Source organism: Lagenorhynchus albirostris, chromosome X (genome assembly GCF_949774975.1).
Source record: "Lagenorhynchus albirostris chromosome X, mLagAlb1.1, whole genome shotgun sequence".
In the NCBI taxonomy this organism is placed as follows: Eukaryota; Metazoa; Chordata; class Mammalia; order Artiodactyla; family Delphinidae; genus Lagenorhynchus; species Lagenorhynchus albirostris.
In genome coordinates this window covers 44,451,426-44,468,909 of record NC_083116.1, presented here as the reverse complement: position 1 = coordinate 44,468,909, position 17,484 = coordinate 44,451,426, and the positions used below count along the sequence as shown (strand labels likewise).

At 38.9% G+C, this 17,484-nt stretch overlaps 1 protein-coding gene across 1 annotated transcript in view; it reads right to left on the bottom strand.

Moving 5' to 3' along the window:
- The window catches only part of NOX1 (NADPH oxidase 1), a 34,461-nt gene extending 33,820 nt beyond the window's left edge, over nucleotides 1–641 (bottom strand). Inside the window, 1 exon segment of the mRNA XM_060137535.1 lies at nucleotides 597–641. Coding sequence (XP_059993518.1) covers nucleotides 597–641 — 45 coding nt within the window.
- Nucleotides 642–17,484: the final 16,843 nt, after the last annotated feature.

Here is a 17,484-nt window from a genome sequence, read left to right as displayed (position 1 = left end):
ATTACAGGTTGAAAGGATAACTTTTTGATATATTGGGTTAAACAAGATATATTACTGGAAATTAATTTCACCTATTTCTTACCTTTTTCAATTGTCTAGGTATTAGACAATTTTTAAATTACATATGTGACGTTACATTATATTTCTAGTGGACAGCACTGGACCATAATCTCTAAGATCACTTATATCTCAAACATTCAATTTTATTATGTCTTGATGTGAGCAATATAAGAAGAATGGAGAGAAATGAATGCTCCATGGCACTAGTTAGAAGTGAAATGGAAGAGAAAAAGAGAAGACAAAAAATGAAAACAGATTGAAATTCCAAATACTTGTGGTTTATATTTTTGTCTCTTTACCAATCAATTTCTGGAGTTGGACATTTTTCCTTTTCTAAAATGCTGAAATATATCATACACAGAAAAGTATATAAAACATATATGTAATCCTAGAGTTGGACCTTTCAGCTGATAACTGGCCTTGATGAGCTCAATATTGGCATGGAATCTTTCCCTTTCAAGTAACTTCACAAATATTAACAAACATAATGTCTCCTTACTCTAAGAGTAATTATTAGAAAGTGAAACATCACTTACCAGAAACAAAACTGAGAACCAATGGTTAACCACCCAGTTTCCCATTGTCAAGTGGTGGTTTGGAGTCTCTGTAGGCAGCAGGGAAGATTCAGCAACTTGGATTCTGGAGAGATTCTTCAGGGTTGGCATCTCTGTCCAGCTCAGGGACTGTGAATCTTTAATATGTGAAAGATGCACACCTACCCACAAAGCTTTCAGGAATGAATACATGCACTCTGCCTTCCTCCTCTGGTCAGAACTATGTTATCAGCTTTGGTAGACCAGCCCTACCTATAAGTACCACAGGTGTTTTCCCTGGTGGGATTTTATCCCTTCAGGAAATAACAATCTTCTTGGGTGAGAATGTTCTCTCCCATCAACTTATCAACATGATTTAATGTGAGGCATTGTCTTCCTTGATAAGACATTCGCTAAGGCTTCTCATAAGGAAGATTTTAGGCTGAGGCTATAAACAGATGATCTCAGGAAAAGCAGGGCAGAACGCACGCATGTTAAGGAAGCTGCTTTAAGGTGGGCTTTCAGAAGAGCTGCTGCAGCTGCCTGCTGCAATTTGGACCTCAGCCTGGCTAGCTCAGAAACTTTGTTTACCAGTTCTCCTGGAAGATGATCTGGCTCTGGGGAGCGCTTGACTGGTTGGAAGGACAAGTGAAAAGAATGGCCACATAAAATAAAAGAAAATTTAGCAGGTACAAATGAACACCTCGGTTCAAAAAAAAACAGAGGCAAAGTATTCCAAATGAGAGAGGTGATTGTATTCTAGTATGATGGATTAGCTAGAGTTGTGTGTTCAGTTCTGGGCACTGATATTTTTCCTTTTCTAAAATGGTGAAATATACACAGAAGAATATATAAAACATATATATGTAATTTAAAAAATAATTTTAAGGAATAAATAACTATGTACTCAGTACCCAGGTTTAAAAAATTGAATATTTACTTCCAGTATCTTAAAGTCCTCTCTGTGTCCCTCTGTGATCACGATTTCCCTTCTTCCCCAGTCTCTCCCCCATCAGATGTAACTACTATCCTGAAATTTGGAGTAATCATTGCCCTGTTTTTCTCTACAGTTTTACTAACTAAATGCATTCCTAAACAACATATTGTTTAGTTTTTCCTGTTTTTGAACCTCTAAGTAAATGGAATCTAACTGTTTGTATGTATATATGCTCCTGTGATTTGCTTCTTTCACTCAACATTGTGTCTCTGAGATTCATACATGTTGGCACATGTAGTTCCCACAGTTTGCGGGATCTCATTTCCCAGAGCAGGGATTGAACCCGGGCCATGGCATTGAAAGCCTGGAATCCTAACCACTAGGCCACCAGGGAACTCCCAGTTGAGCATCTTTTAATTCAACTGTTGGCCATTTGAGTGAGTTTTCTTCTTTGAGAGGTGCCTAGTCTAGTTTCTGGCCTTCCTTCCTTCCTTTCTTTCTGGTGTGATTTCCCAAGTCTTTATTGTGTGGTTACAGAGGATGTGGAGATTGGTTTCAGGAGTTTTGACATGGTGGGAAACACGTCGTATTCCCTGAGCTCTTCAATGTGTCTGTAGGTTTCACAGTGCTTGGCTCTGCATCCTTGTTTGGCCACCTTACACCAAAAGACTAAGTTTTGGAAATCAAAAGCTCAACCTGGCTTCAGCCCCTCTTGCAAAGGTGATAGTATGAACTTGTTTCTTTCATTTTTTCTTCTCTTTCTTTTTCTTGATGTTTCATCTTTTGTCCCATCTCATTATGGTTCCTTCTCTATATCTTTAATTGTAGAAGATCTTTTCTGCTAGTCTTTTGTTCTTCTGATCAATAATTTCTCTGTAAATAATTGTAATTTTGGTGTGTCCATGGGAGGAGGCAACATATGTATATGTATAACTGATTCACTTTGTAATAAAGCAGAAACTAACACACCATTGTAAAGCAATTATACTCCAATAAAGACGTTAAAAAAATGAGCCTGAGGGCTTCCCTGGTGGCGCAGTGGTTGAGAGTCCGCCTGCCGATGCAGGGGACACGGGTTCGTGCCCCGGTCCGGGAAGATCCCACATACTGCGGAGCGGCTGGGCCCATGAGCCACGGCCACTGAGCCTGCACGTCCGGAGCCTGTGCTCCGCAACGTGAGAGGCCACGGCATTGGGAGGCCCATGTACCGCAAAAAAAAAAAAAAAAATGAGCATGAGAATAGGCTGCCCTATAAAGTATTTTGTGCTGTGGGTTGAAAGCTTAAATAAGTAGTTTTACCTAACTAGTTTCAATTCTACCTAAATGAGGAAATTATAGAAAAATTATTGGGTGAAATATTGGTCAAATAGTATCAGGATCCTTTTACCTTCTGTAAACACCAAATAATGTACTGTCATCAACAGGGAAAACTTCACTCAGATCTCTGTTGCTTGTCTTGCTATGGAATTGCAACTCTTTGTACATAAATATGAAATGGATGGAAATATGACAGATTCATGGTTCCACTTCTAAAATAAGAAAATGTTGCCTTTAATGAGACCAAGGCAGATGAGAGGTAGAAGAGAAAGTATAAGTAAGTCAGGCAGGCAGTCTCCTATATTGTATAATTTTTTGAGAAATTCAAAATGACATTCCTCTTCCCCACCCCACTAAAATACAGCCTTTTCATTAGTCTGTCATAGGGTAGGAAATTCTTACCATTGGAATTAAAAAGCTATGCTCCCAGAGGCTATAATTAAATTCCATTGTTATCTTGTACTGATGGAGGGGTGGGGGTGGGGGATGAAGCCTCTGCTCTAAGGAGAGAGAGGGAAGTAACGAATGAACCCACTATCACCTGTAACTCATATTTTCACAGAAGGCAGGATCCAGAGAGAAGGGGACCTATAACAGATTCCTGGGGCATCTGGCAATAAGGAGTAGTTAGAATGGGGTACTGTAGCAGAGGACTTTGGAAAACAGGGGTGCATTGGGTGTTTGGAGGTGGACTGAAGCCAAAGTGAATGCCCGAAGACCCACTTGATCCACCTATAATGCCCTCTCCATACCTACTGAATCAGAATTTTCATTTCAACAGGATCACCAGGTGATTCATGTGCACATTAAATTTGAGAAGTGTTGCTCTTACAGAGTCTGCAACTCACAAGGGCTCAAACAGTTAAGCAGGTTGGGAGAAAGATTAAATGGAAAAAAAGTTGGGAATTGGTCTCACAAAATGGTTTAATTAGATTCCTTTATTTAACAAAGATTTGTCCTTTAAGAAATGGTTTAGAAACTAAACTTCCTTCCTTCCCCCCTTGCTTGAATCTTCCCGGATCGCAAACCACACACAATCCCCCCTTTTTTTTTATTACAGGAAAAGCCTCAGTTTAGGTGAAATAAACATCAAGATTCCGGGCTGGAGCCCTTCTTTTGATGGTTAAGGAAATATGAAAACAAACAATAATCATAAAACCCCTAGAGACTTTGTTTAGCTACCACTTTATCTTAGCACCTGTCAGAGGTCATACAGCTGAGAGCTGGGAGGTAGGTGGCAGGTCAGATCTCAAAGTGGACTGCTCTTAAAAAAAATAAGAACAAAATATAGTCATTGCTCCAACTTAAGGCTCTTACATTTAGAAATCTCAATTGGAACTCAGCTTAGGTCCTTGGCCTTTTCTGAGCAAGCTGATTCAATGAAAAGGGATCCCCTATTTTTCCTAATAGGTAGTCCAGCTAGGCCCGTTAATGTGCGCCTACCTGAAGGGAAAAATCTAGCCAGGCTGGAGACAGAGCAGGTGGCAGACAATCTTTGAGGAAAGATTGAAAATGTGCCTCTGCCTTGGAACTGACCTCTCTTCACTCTGATTTTTTGCTACCCTCAGGTGGCTTCCTGGTAGTATAAAGAGAGGAAAAACAGGTAACTTTGGGGGAGACGAGGAATATTATTTTACTGTTTTATAATTGGATTATAAATTAGTTCATTTCCAAGGGGGAAAATGAATATCTTGAGGAGTTTGGGGTAAGTTCCATTTTCTCAGGGAAAACTTGATTCTACTGGGCTTTCCAGAGACTAAATCAGAGAATCAACAAAGTAAGCATTTGCTCATTCAATGTTCACTCAACAAACATTTATTAAATACTTACTCTCTAACAGGCACTGTGTTAGGAGCTGATGATACAGCAGTAAATAAGATATACAAGCTCCCTGTCCTTATGGAACTTATATTTTGGTGGGAGAGACAGATTAAAAACAAATAAAAAGAAATATACTTCAGGTAATGAGGAGTGCTATGAAGAAAATGGAAACAGGGAAGGGAATAGACCATGATGTGTGTGGTGGAGGGGCTATTTTAGATAGGATGATCAGGGAAGACTTCTTTGAGTAGTTGACATATGGCACTTGTATTCTGAGAAGGGAACAGTCATGCTTCTTTGGCATTCTAGAGGGAGAACTAATACATATAAAGGACCTGAGGTGGAAATGAGCTTGGTGTGCTAGAGGAACAGCAAGAAGGCCAGTGTTATGGGTTGAATTGTGTTTCCTCTAAAATTCATATGCAGGGGAATTCCCTGGCGGTCCAGGGGTTAGGACTCAGCACTTTCACTGCCGAGGGCCCAGGTTCAATCCCTGGTCAGGGAACTAAGATCCCACAAGCCCTGTGGGATGGCCATGCCTTTTGGCATGGCCAAAAAAAAAAAAATTGTATGCAGAACCCCCAGTACCCTAGAAAGCAACCTTATTTGGATGTAATTCATTAAGATGAAGTCATACTGGAGTAGGGTGGGCTTTTAATATGACTAGTGTCATTATAAAGGGAGGAAATTTGAACACATACATGCACACAGGGAGAACACCATGTGAAGATGAAAGCAGAGATCAGGGTGATGGTTCTATAAGCCAAGGAATACCCAAGATTGCCAGCAAACCATCAGAAGCTAGCGGACAGGCATGGAACAGATTCTTCACAGCTCTAAGAAGGAAAAGTCCCTGTCAACATCTTGAACTGGGACTTCTAGCCTCCAGAAGTGTGAGACAACAAACTTCTTTCTGTTGAAGCCACTCAGTGTGTGGTACTTTGTTATGGCAGCCCTAACAAATGAATACAGCCAGTGTTTCTAGAGACAAATGAGAGAATGGGGTAAGAAATGAGTTCAGAGAGGTAGGTAAAAGTCAGATTATCTAGGGTCTTGCAGGCCTTTGCAAATGTGATGCAAATAGACCTAAACCCATTGTTTTTGGTAGACTTAGGGAGCCTCTAAAGATTAGAGGTAAGTGAGGGCTATAGGTCGCCTCTCCCACAACCTCCTTACTAGGTAGAACATTACAGTGAAGGTAACTGTCAGACTAAATTCTGACACATGCAGTTATTAGCAATCAGGGGTCAAAACAGTCACATAGCCGCTTCTTGTAAATTGGATGAAGTACCAATACATACTCTCTGTCTGACCTTTAGGAACTCCAGCAAGCTGCTTGCATGAAAGATTTACCTGAAACAGATGGCCTAATAATATGGTAACGGGATCAACCTATCTTCTGGGTGGAGCAGGAAAATCTTCCATTAAGTGATATATATTAGTTATCTATTGCTGTGCTACAAATTAACCCCCAAATTAGTGCCTTAACAACAAACATTGATTATATCACATAGTTTCTGTGTGTCAGGAATCCAGGATCAGCTTTGTTGGCTGCTTCTGGCTGGAGTCTCTCGTGAGGTTGCAGTCAAGATGTTGGCTAGGGTTGCAGTCACCTAAAGGCTTGAATGGGCCTGGGGATCTTCTTCCAAGGTGGTTCACTCATATGCCTAGCAAGCTAGTGTTAGTTGTTGGCAGATCTCAGTTTCTCAACACATGGCCCTCCATTTCTCATAACGTGCAAGCTCAGAGCAATGATCCAAGACAGAAGCTGTAATGTCTTTTCTGACCCAGCCTTAGGAGTCACATTTGGTCATTTCCATAATATTCTACCAGTTACATTACAGTGGTTACATTCTTCCCTATTCAGTGTGGGAAGGGAGTAACTACACAAGGAAAGAATCACTGGGGACCATCTGGCAGGCTGGCTATCATGTAGTGGGATACAGGACCACACAGAGTCTGAGGCCTAGAATGCCACTCCAAAGAGTACTGAGCTGTTGGGTTTGCTTGCCAGATTTTTATATTCTGATCATGCAAGGATGGAAGCACCTGGACAATATTTCCAGCCACTTCACATATTCTGAAAGCAATTCATTTCACCAATGAAATATATTTCTTACATTTTTTATGCTGATAAGTGGAGTCTGTGGTGCAAGGTTTCCTAACCTTGGGTCCTGGGGATAGAATCCAGGGGGTTCTGGGACCTTGATGGGAAAAAATTATGCCTTTATTTTTTTGTTGTTACTGAATGTAGTCAACAAACCACAGTCTTATTAGTAGGACCAGTGACTTTGTCACCAGCACATATCAAAGATATTTTCATATCACATTATAGCTATTGCCAATATCTTAAAAGATCATTAAATTCATTACTATTTCAAAATTATGGTGATTATTAGACCTGCTGCTAGATCTTGTTATTTGCTGGGCTAGTAAAGAAATATATATATTAATATGTCAAAATTGTACCTTTAATTTTTTCTATTTCTTTTTTATTATTATTAATTTTCATTGGAGTATGGTTGCTTTACAATGTTGTGTTAGCCTCCACTGCACAACAAAATGAATCAGCCATACACGTACGGATATCCCCTCCCTTTTGGATTTCCCTCCCATTTAGGTTACCATAGTGCAGGGCATTAGGTAGAGCTCCCTGTGCTATACAGTACGTTCCCATCAGTTGTCTATTTTATACATAGTATCAGTAATGTATATATGTCAATCCCAGTCTCCCAATTCCTCCCACCCCACCCCACCCTGCATCTTTAATATTTTGATAATTGCATTTCAACACAATTGGTTTTAATTGTAATCTTATGTGTTTTATCTTGCTGTGCATTAAAAAAATGACTCTGAATCGGGTTCACCAGTTGGCCAAAAGGGCCCATGGCACAAAGAAAGTGTAAGAACTCCTGCTTTAGCACAGGTTCAGATAGGAAAATGTGAACATGGGGGTGGGGCGTGTAACTACCTTTGGGGTAAAGACACCTGAGTAGGATCTTTCAAATGCTAACCAACCACTCCTGAGTCTATATTCCTGATTAGGATAATTCAAATGTTAACTAACCACCCCCAGAGTGTGGATTAAAACTAATTTACAATGAGTTGAATAAATTGTTTATCAATATGAATAATCATTGCCTGTTCTTTCTCCACTTCAAAATATATACAAAACCCACCCCTCCCTTCTTCCTACCTCCACTGCCCCCACCCTAGACCAATATTTCAAAAGATTATTTTTTAGACACTACACCGTTTCATTAAATCATTGATTCTATGAATCCAAGATGTCCATAGGTTGTAAAACCCATCATTCTCTTACGCACCAAGAAAGAAAAATTGCTCTTAATTAAACTATGCTGTACCATTAATGGTAAAATTCATCCCAATTTCAGAGGTGATGAAAAGTGGGAAAATATGCATCTTAGAAAAAACAAGGTATATTACACAGCTGATACTGAAGTGTTTTGAAGTAAATTATAGGCAATATAAAACATTGCACACATACAATATAACATGGCGAGGAGTTTGGATTTTATTTTAAATGTGATAGAAAGCTGTTTTGAGCAGGGAAGAGATGTGATCTGGTTTTCATTTTTTATACGTATACTCTGGTAGTTGTGCAAAGAACAGATCGGGGGAGAGGTGGATGTGACCAGAGAGGCTTGGTCTAGGGTTGGAGCAGTGGAGGTAGGAAGAAAGGGTGGATTTAGTAAATACTTTGAAGAGGAAGAAGACCAGTAATGTTCGTTCATATTGATAAACAATGTATACAACTCATTAAGCAAAAAGAAAACACTGCTACAAATCTAAATAATTCTTAACTCTTGTCTTGACATTCATTAAGTCAGTACTACTGAATCTCTTTGACTTTCAGAAGTTCTGCCAATCTTTCATTAGCTGCAGCTAAGTCCCACCTCCAGGTGCCAGTATTTCACTTCATTGTAAAGGAGAAAGCAGCATGAATGACTAGTACAAGGGCGGGAGGGAATGACTGATAACAGCCCCTTGTGTGAGCCTTCCCCAGGGACATTGATATTTTCATATGGGTGCTTTAAAATACAAAGTAACTACGTGTATTAGTTTGTTCATGCTACCTTAACAAAATAGCACAGAGCGCGTGGCTAAAACAACAGAAATTAATTTTGTCACAGTCCTGGAGGCTGGAAGTCCAAGATCAAGGTCACCATCAAGTTGGTTTCTAGTGAGAGCTCTCTTCCTGGCTTGTAGATAGCTATCTTCTCGCTGTGTCCTCACATGGCATTTCCTCTGTGTACATGGAGAGAGGGAAAGAGGGAGAGACAAAGAGAAGGAGAATGGGAGGGAGACAGGGAGACTGGGACACCAGCCTTATCATATTAAGGCCCCTTCCTTATGACCTCAACCTTTATCACCTACTTATATGCCTTATCTCCAATACAGCCTCATTAGGGGTTAGCGCTTCAACATATGAATTTTGGGGACACACAATATAGTCCATAAGATTACCATTCTTCAAAATATATTAGGGACATAATTTGAAGTACAGAAAAAACTTATGAATAAAGATGTTCATTGCAGCATTATCTGTAGTGGTCAACAAAAAGGAAATAAGCTAAATGCTCAATAACAGAATAGTCAAATCAATAATAGCATATCTACACAGTGGAACACTACACAACTATTTAAATGAATGTAACAGGAAAATGTGTATGATTTGAAGTTAATGGAGAGAAAAACCAAGATATCAGAATAATCACAACACTGTATAATCTGGCATGTGAAAAGCCTGAAAGGAAATATAGCAAAATATTAAATGTGGCAATTGATAAGTAATGAGTTTCTTTGTGATTTTTTTTTATTTTCTGAATTTTCTACGGTTTTATAATGTGCATCATTGCTTTTATATTTTAATTTTTAAATTTTTTATCAAAGTTATGCATTATCATAGTTTACAGAGTTTAAAAGTTCTACAAGTTTTGTTATGAAAAACAGTGCCCTTTTCCCTTCCCCATAATTTCCCACTCTCCAGAGGCAAGAGTTTTCAACTCTTTTAGCTGATTCTTTTGGTATTTACCTTGGTTCTCTAAATAACATTATTTTATTGCTACTTCTTGAATTTTAAGTTTTTGACATTGTCTATTGGCATTACCTACACTCACCCTGCCCTCCCAATTCACCCAAAGACCCTTTTTATCCCTACATTTTTCCAATATAGGCATATCATAATTTTGGTTAGACCACTATTCAATGTTTACAGTATGGTGACCAAGGAAACTTTATTCACAGCCACGAAGTGACAAATACTTTTCCTTACTTGCACAAGTTTTTGTGTTTCCTGGAGCTCATAATTATTTTGTTTTTTCTTTAAATAATTTTCTATGTACTTAGCAAGAATTCAACTTTAAACTCTTGATCAGTTACCTCCAGCTCCTCTCCATGTGTTTTGGTGTGTCAGGTATCTTGAAGATATCTCTCCTGAAGTCTTCTGACCTGTACGAGCTAGTTGACCTCTATTCCTTCTTTGTGTGCAGCTGTCATCCTGGAACCTACCTTCACCCTCTTCTGGAGCTTCCCTTTTGCCTCTTTCTTATGCTGGATCATCTCCCCACTAACCCAAGTCCTTCTGCTTTCTTGGTTTAAAGCGGTTTCAAACAGGGAATTATACTGAATATCCTGTAATAAACCATAATGGAAAAGAATATAAAAAATGTACACATGTGTATAACTGAGTCACTTTACTGTACAGCGGAGATTGGCACAACATTGTAAATCAACTCTACTTCAATAAAAATTTTTTTTTAAAGAAAGAGGTTTAAAGAGATTTATTTCTTGGTTTCAAGAGGTGTATGAGGGGTAAATTTTTGAGACCTTGCTTATCAGAAATTGTATTTGTTCTATCCTCACACTTGATTGACAGCTTGGCTGGGTACAGAACTCTAGGTTAAAAATAATTATTCTTCAGAATTTTGAAGGCATTTTTGCTCATCTCCTAGTTTCCAATGTTGATATTGAAAAATCCAAAGCCATTGTGATTCCTGATCCATTATATGTGACCTGTTTTTATCTCTGGGAGCTTGTAAAGTCTTCTTTTTAACCCAACGTTGAGAAATTTTATGAAGCTGTGTTTTGGTGTGGGTCCATTTTCGTCAGTCAAGGATATTTCAACCTGGAAACTCATGACCTTCAGTTTGGGGGAAATTTCTGGACTATATTAAACATTTTATTCCCTTCATTTTCTCTTCTCTCTAAATAGAATGCCTCCTCTTCTGATATTGGACCTGCTGGACAGGTCCTCTAATTTTCAAATATTCTTTCTTCTATTTCAATCTCTGTCTTTTTGCTCTCCTTTCTGGGAGATTCCTTCAACTTTATCTTCAACTTTCCTATTGAATTTTTCCTACTGTCATATTTTTATTTCCAAAGAGCTCTTTGTTATTCTGATTTTTCCTTTTAAAAAAGTGCAACCCATTCTTACTAATGGTTTCTCTTAACTCTAGGGATACTAACAATAGTTCTTTTTTAAAAAAAAATCTTTTATTCTCCCTATGTAGCAGACACCTGGTGTACATTGTTTCACATTCTTTCAGCCCACAGTTTAGCCCAGCCATTGCTGTGGCAACCAGTCTTTTGTAGGAGTAATCTGACAGTGCCTCACTTTAGCTGCACCAAGAATTGCTTCACGCCCTAGAGCTCTTCTGACCTACAAAGTTATGCTTGGGGAAATCAGCTCTGCACTGCAGTCTACATAACCCAGAAGTGCATGGCAGTTGACATCCTTGACCAATGAAGGATGGGAGCCAGTGGATTAATGCTCTCCCTTTTCATAACTCAGGAGGAAAATTCTGAGATAGGTTCAACATAGCTCCTCAGAAGGTACTAGCAAGATAGAACACCAGTTGCCAACAGCAGTGACTACTTGATAATGCATCCTTTCCTTCCTTCCCTTTTTTACTATCCCAGGTCTCTCATTCTTGTTTCCTGGGATTACTTCCCAAAATAAATCACCTGCAGGCAAGCCTTTACCTCAAGCTCTGCTTTGGGGTAGAGGAAAGAGACTGTAAAACTTTACATTATCCACTTTTGCTATGTTTACGTGGGCTACTATCTTTCATATTAGAGATTTTGTTCAGATGTGTACTGACCTTTGGCCATCTGATTATAATTAACAATGGGAAGCTAAAAAGCTAATTGGAAGTTCAAAGCCTGTAGTTGGTGTTTGTCAATTGTGACACTGTAGGATAAGGTAGTTAGGCCATTTCATTGGGGAACACTTGGCATCAATATATTTAGGTCTTTGTTCTTGGGCTCTTCTGATTCTCCAGAGAAGAGTCTTCCAGTCTCCTATCTGGAGGATACATAACTGGCCACCAGCTTTCTGGAAACTGAGTGGGGAAGAGGGCTAAAGTATCAGCGTTCAGTATGTAAACATTCACTTAGTCTCTCTGTTTCTGGTTGGATACCTTTGTCCTCAATTGTATCTAGTATCCTTCCTGTCCAGACATTCTCTGTTTTACATTTTCCAGAAAACAAATCTTCAATCCTTTGTCAGGAAAAAGGACAGTTGCTATATGCATGGAATGAAGGAAGGATTCCAGGGATTTGCTTTTTCCTGATCCCTGTTGGGGGGCAGTACAAATTGGTCTTTTTTCTTGCTATTGTTATAAGGTTCAGCTTTGTCAGATCTGCTGAGTAAATTATCCATTTCACCATTGTTTTCCAGCTTTCAAAATACTATCTATAGGACTTCCCTGGTGGCGCAGTGGTTGAGAGTCCGCCTGCCGATGCAGTCCGGGAAGATCCCACATGCCGCGGAGCGGCTGGGCCCGTGAGCCATGGCCGCTGAGCCTGTGCTCCGCAACACGAGAGCCACAACAGTGAGACGCCCGCATACCGTGAAAAAAAATACTATCTATGCTATCTTCTTTCCTATTCCCTTCAGTCTTGTGGGTTATGCCTTTTTAAAAAATCCCTTCATTGTCATTTTTTATATATTAAACACACATATTCTGGATACTAATCCTTTTGTTATTATTTTGCAAGTCTTGGAGGTTTTCTTTCACTGTCATTTAAATGGGGCTTGGTGAAGGAGCAAAACCAAATTCATATGTTCAATCTGCCATATTTAAGTGGAACCATGTTTTGCTTTTATAATTTAAAATACATATTTTCACATACAAGTGAAAATTTCCAGAAGAGTAAAAGTCTAGTGGAACACATCTTTTTGGCCCCGGAGTCTTCCCAGAACCCTTTGGATCACAACGTTTAGACTACCACTGAAACATCAAGTCAGCTCTGGGGAAAAGCTTTAATGAGCTGCAGTACCCAGCATGTACCATGGATAGAAATAAGTGATAGGATACTGTGAACATTTGCCATTATATCAGAAAGTGCTTTCGGTTCCTCTCTCAGCTTGCTAATTCAGGGTCCCTGAAGCGGCTGAATAGACGATGTTTGCATGACATGATTTCAGGAAAAGGTCTCACTCTCAAGTTTGTATCCTCCCTTCATTCTGCCATTGCCACCCTCCCTGGTGCCTGAACTTCTTTTAGCCAAAGACAGAGCCTTTCTTTTCACAGTCAGAAGACAAACTCTCCAGGAGAGGAATGTGATGACATATGGTCACAAGAGGCTATTGATAGGTGCAGAGACCACCAGCGTTCTGAGTATTTGAGGTCAGAGAGAGGGCACCTTGAAGAAGGGCTGGGAACACAAGAATAAGAGGAGGTCTAGAAAAGAAAACCTTGGAACATTGGTAATGAACACTTTCTACCTCACAGTATTGCCAAAGCTGGTGGGGGGTGGAGCCTCAGCCTGTTACAGTTTAGAAAACACTTTCTTCACACTTCTGAAAAGTCAATATTTCAGTTCTTAAGCCTGCTGACCTGCCATAAGATGGCAAGAGCTCCAAGGAGACACTTGGAGAAGCAGTGAATGGGAGTGAAGACAGTGCCTCAGATGAAAGAAATATCAACAACAATAACAATAACATGTTTGTCTTTTGGATGCCTCCAATGGGTTTATTTCAAATTTGACAATAGTGAACAGAAAACAAGTACTTCGGGGAAGTATAAAGATGCACATCTAATGTCTCATTCTGCCTTGTGCGTACTGCTCTATGCCCTTCAGTCACAGGGTCATAGGCAAGATCATATGATTGGTATAGACGGCAAACAATGAGGACTATTTGCAATCAGGCTGTCAGGGCTGTTTAACATGTTTCGGAACCTACTTCAGCCTCAGGCAGCTTGTGACCTGGCGCATGACAAGCCAAGGCTTGCAACGTTACTTTGTTCCTCATTACTGTCAGGCAACCCATTTGTTTTTAGCACAGGGTATGTAATAGAGAAAATAATAGGATGCAAGCTCTCTTATGTATCTGTGGGATGAGTGGTGAGGGAGGTGAAGCCTCTCCTGTGCCATGAAGGCCAGAGTTACCAATTTGATCCACACTGGCCCTGTGGAGAGATATAAAGAGGCCTGAACTCTCACACACTGGTGATGGGAATGGAAAATGGTATAGCCCCTATGGAGAGGAATTTGTCTCAATCTAGTAAAATTAGATGTGCATACATAAAGCAATCTCACTTTCCAGAAACTATTCCAAAGGTATATTGGAAAAAAATTCAAAAATAGCATATGTCCAATGTATTCATTATGACACTGTCTGTAATATCAAAAGGCTGAAAGAAACCCAGTACATCCACGAAATGGAATAATACACAGTTACAAAAAGGGATGAAGATAATCTTCATGTATTGACATAGAAGGATCTCCAGAACATACTAAGTGGTAAAAAGCAAGGTAGAGAATAGTTTCTATAGTATGCCATCTTTTGTGTACAAAAAGGGTAGAAATACCTATACGTACTTGCTTATATTTTTCAACAAGAAACAACAAGAAACCAAACTGGGAGAAGAAGGGAAGAGTGCAGTGACAGGAATAGAAGCTAAACTTCTCTGAATGTACCTTGTTATCTAGTTTTGACGTTGGAAGCATAATTAAAAAATAAAATTAAATCAAAAGGAAAATAAAAATCAACCCTTAAAAACTGAAAACAAACTGAAACAAATGAACCTCACTGTCTATCAAGTTGGTGGCATAATCACACAAAGAAGAGAATAACGTCAAGTGACTTTAAAAGACAGTATTTTGGTTGTACATCCCTAGCTATATATGGTGTAAGAACAAAATGAACCACAAAGATGGGAATTCTCCAGCTCCCACTGCAGGAGGCACGGGTTCGATCCCTGGTGGGCAGCTAAGATCCCACAAGCCACATGGTGTGGCAAAAAAAAAGAAAAAGAAATCTTGAACTGCTTTCAGTAGCCTTATTGTTAATCATAATATTGGCATTGTTAATTTATTAATGGCTTATTTAGAATAAAGTAAATAAGTATGATGTTAATGTAGTTATAAACCAAGATTATCAGGGTAAGAGAAAAAAGATATAAGTACAAAATAAAGAAATTAGGTAAAACCCTGTACCATTAAATTCGACTTGGAAATATCATTAAGGACTCATATTTTTTGTTTTTTTAAACATCTTTATTGGGGTATAATTGCTTTACAGTGGTGTGTTAGTTTCTGCTGTATAACAAAGTGAATCAGCGATATATATATACTTATGTCCCCATATCTCCTCCCTCTTGCGTCTCCCTCCCACCCTCCTTATCCCACCCCTCTAGGTGGTCACAAAGCACCCAGCTGATCTCCCTGTGGTAAGTGCCTGCTTCCCACTAGCTATCTGTTTTACATTTGGTAGTGTATATATGTCAATGCCACTCTCTCACTTCATCCCAGCTTACCCTTCCCCCTCCCCATGTCCTCAAGTCCATTCTCTACGTCTGCGTCTTTATTCCTGTCCTGCCCATAGGTTCTTCAAAACCATTTTTTTTCAGATTCCATATAATATGTATTAGCATACGGTATTTGTTTTTCTCTTTCTGACTTACTTCTCTCTGTATGTTTTTCCTAACTCTATCCAGTGAAAAGCCTAGAAGCAATGACAACTCAATAGCAACAAATATCCAGGTCTGAGTCAGTAAATGTACAAATGAGCCTGAGATATCTTGTAGCAAAAAGCGAGGAAGCTATCAAAAATTACTGGGGTCTGTCAAAAGAAAACAAGCCAGTTTGAAGGGGATTCCACTGGCCAATGATGAGACAATTTGTGCATTAAAGGTAATGAATGGATATCTGTTTTTAGCTCAGGCATATTAAGAGCTTGGAAGTGGAATTGCCATCCTTAAAAATTTATTTTTTTAAAAAATGGAGGTCACCGAAAATGGTGGAGTAGGTAATTCCAGGGTTCCGTCCCTCCACAAAAGCAACTAATAAGCTATCAAACTTTCAGAATCAACTTTCTGGGATCTCTGGAATCTAGTAAAAAACTCATACCAACCAAGGGAAAGCTTAATGGAGAAGATGCTGCATTACAGTGAGAGGACTGTGGCATTTTAAATTGTGTGCTTGTCATCCCTCACTCCAGATTGGCAGCAGCTGTGAAGATAACAACCTATCCTCCTGGTGCAGGTTGTTGTGCCAGAGGAAACAACGATACAGACGTTATCCTCAAGGAACTGTGAATGTGTATTTTGACCTGTCAAATGTGCTGCTTCCTTATTGTTTGTCTGGATGATCTATCCATTGTTGAGAGTTGGGTATTAAAGTCCCCAACTATCATATTACTTTTTATTTCTCCTTTTAGCTCTGTTAGTTTTTGCTTTATATATTTAGGTACTGTGATGTTGGGCATGTAAATATTTACACTTGTTATATCTTTTTGATGGACTGACCCAGAATATTATTCACTAGATAGATAGATAAAAAGAAATGAACTCTCAAGCCATGGAAAAACACGTGGGAAAATTAAGAGCATGTTACTAAGTGAAGGAATACAATTTGAAAAGGCTACATACTGTATGATTCCAACTATATGGCATTCTGAGCAAGGCAAAACTATGAAAACATTAAAAATATTAGTGGTTGCCAGGGGTTAAGGGGGAGAGAGGGATGAATAGGCAGAGCACAGAAGATTTTTAAGGCAGTGAAATTATTCTTTATGATACTACAATGGTGGACACATGTCATTATACTTTTGTCAAAACCCACAGAAAGTTCAATACCAAGGGTGAACCCTAATGTAAACTGTGGACTTTGGGTGATAAAGATGTGTCAAGGTAGATTCATAGATTGTAACAAATGTACCATTCTGGGGCAAGATGTTGATAATGGTGCAAGATGTTGTACATGTGTCGGGACAGGGGTATATGGGAACTTTGTACCTTTCACTCAATTTTGCTGTGAACCTAAAGCTGCTCTAAAAATAAAGTTTAGTAGTAAAGGAAAAAACTCAACATTTTACCTATAGCAAAGGACGTATTAGGCCAAATTAAAAGGACAAATAAATGAAAGGGAAGAAACTGCCTATGTTCTTTTCTTTTTAATTTTTGTGTATATATTGCAGGTTTTTGATTTGTGGTTACCACAGGTTTCATATACGTTGACCTATATCTGCTTGTTTTAAACTGGTAGTCATTTAAGTTCAAACACATTCTAAAATATCTACATTTTTACTCCCATCCCACACATTCTGTGTTTTTTCATGTCATATTTTATATCTTCATGCTCATCTTTTAACTGTTTATTCTAGTTATAGTTGCTTTTACAATTTTTTTCTTTTAATCTTCATACTGGATTATTTAAGTGGTTGATCTTTAGCCTTTACTTTTATTTGTTTTTCCTAGTGGCATTTTCCCTTTCCTATAGATTTTTACTTCTTTTCCACTTAGAGAAAATCCTTCAACTTTTCTTTTAGAGTGGGTTTAGTATTGA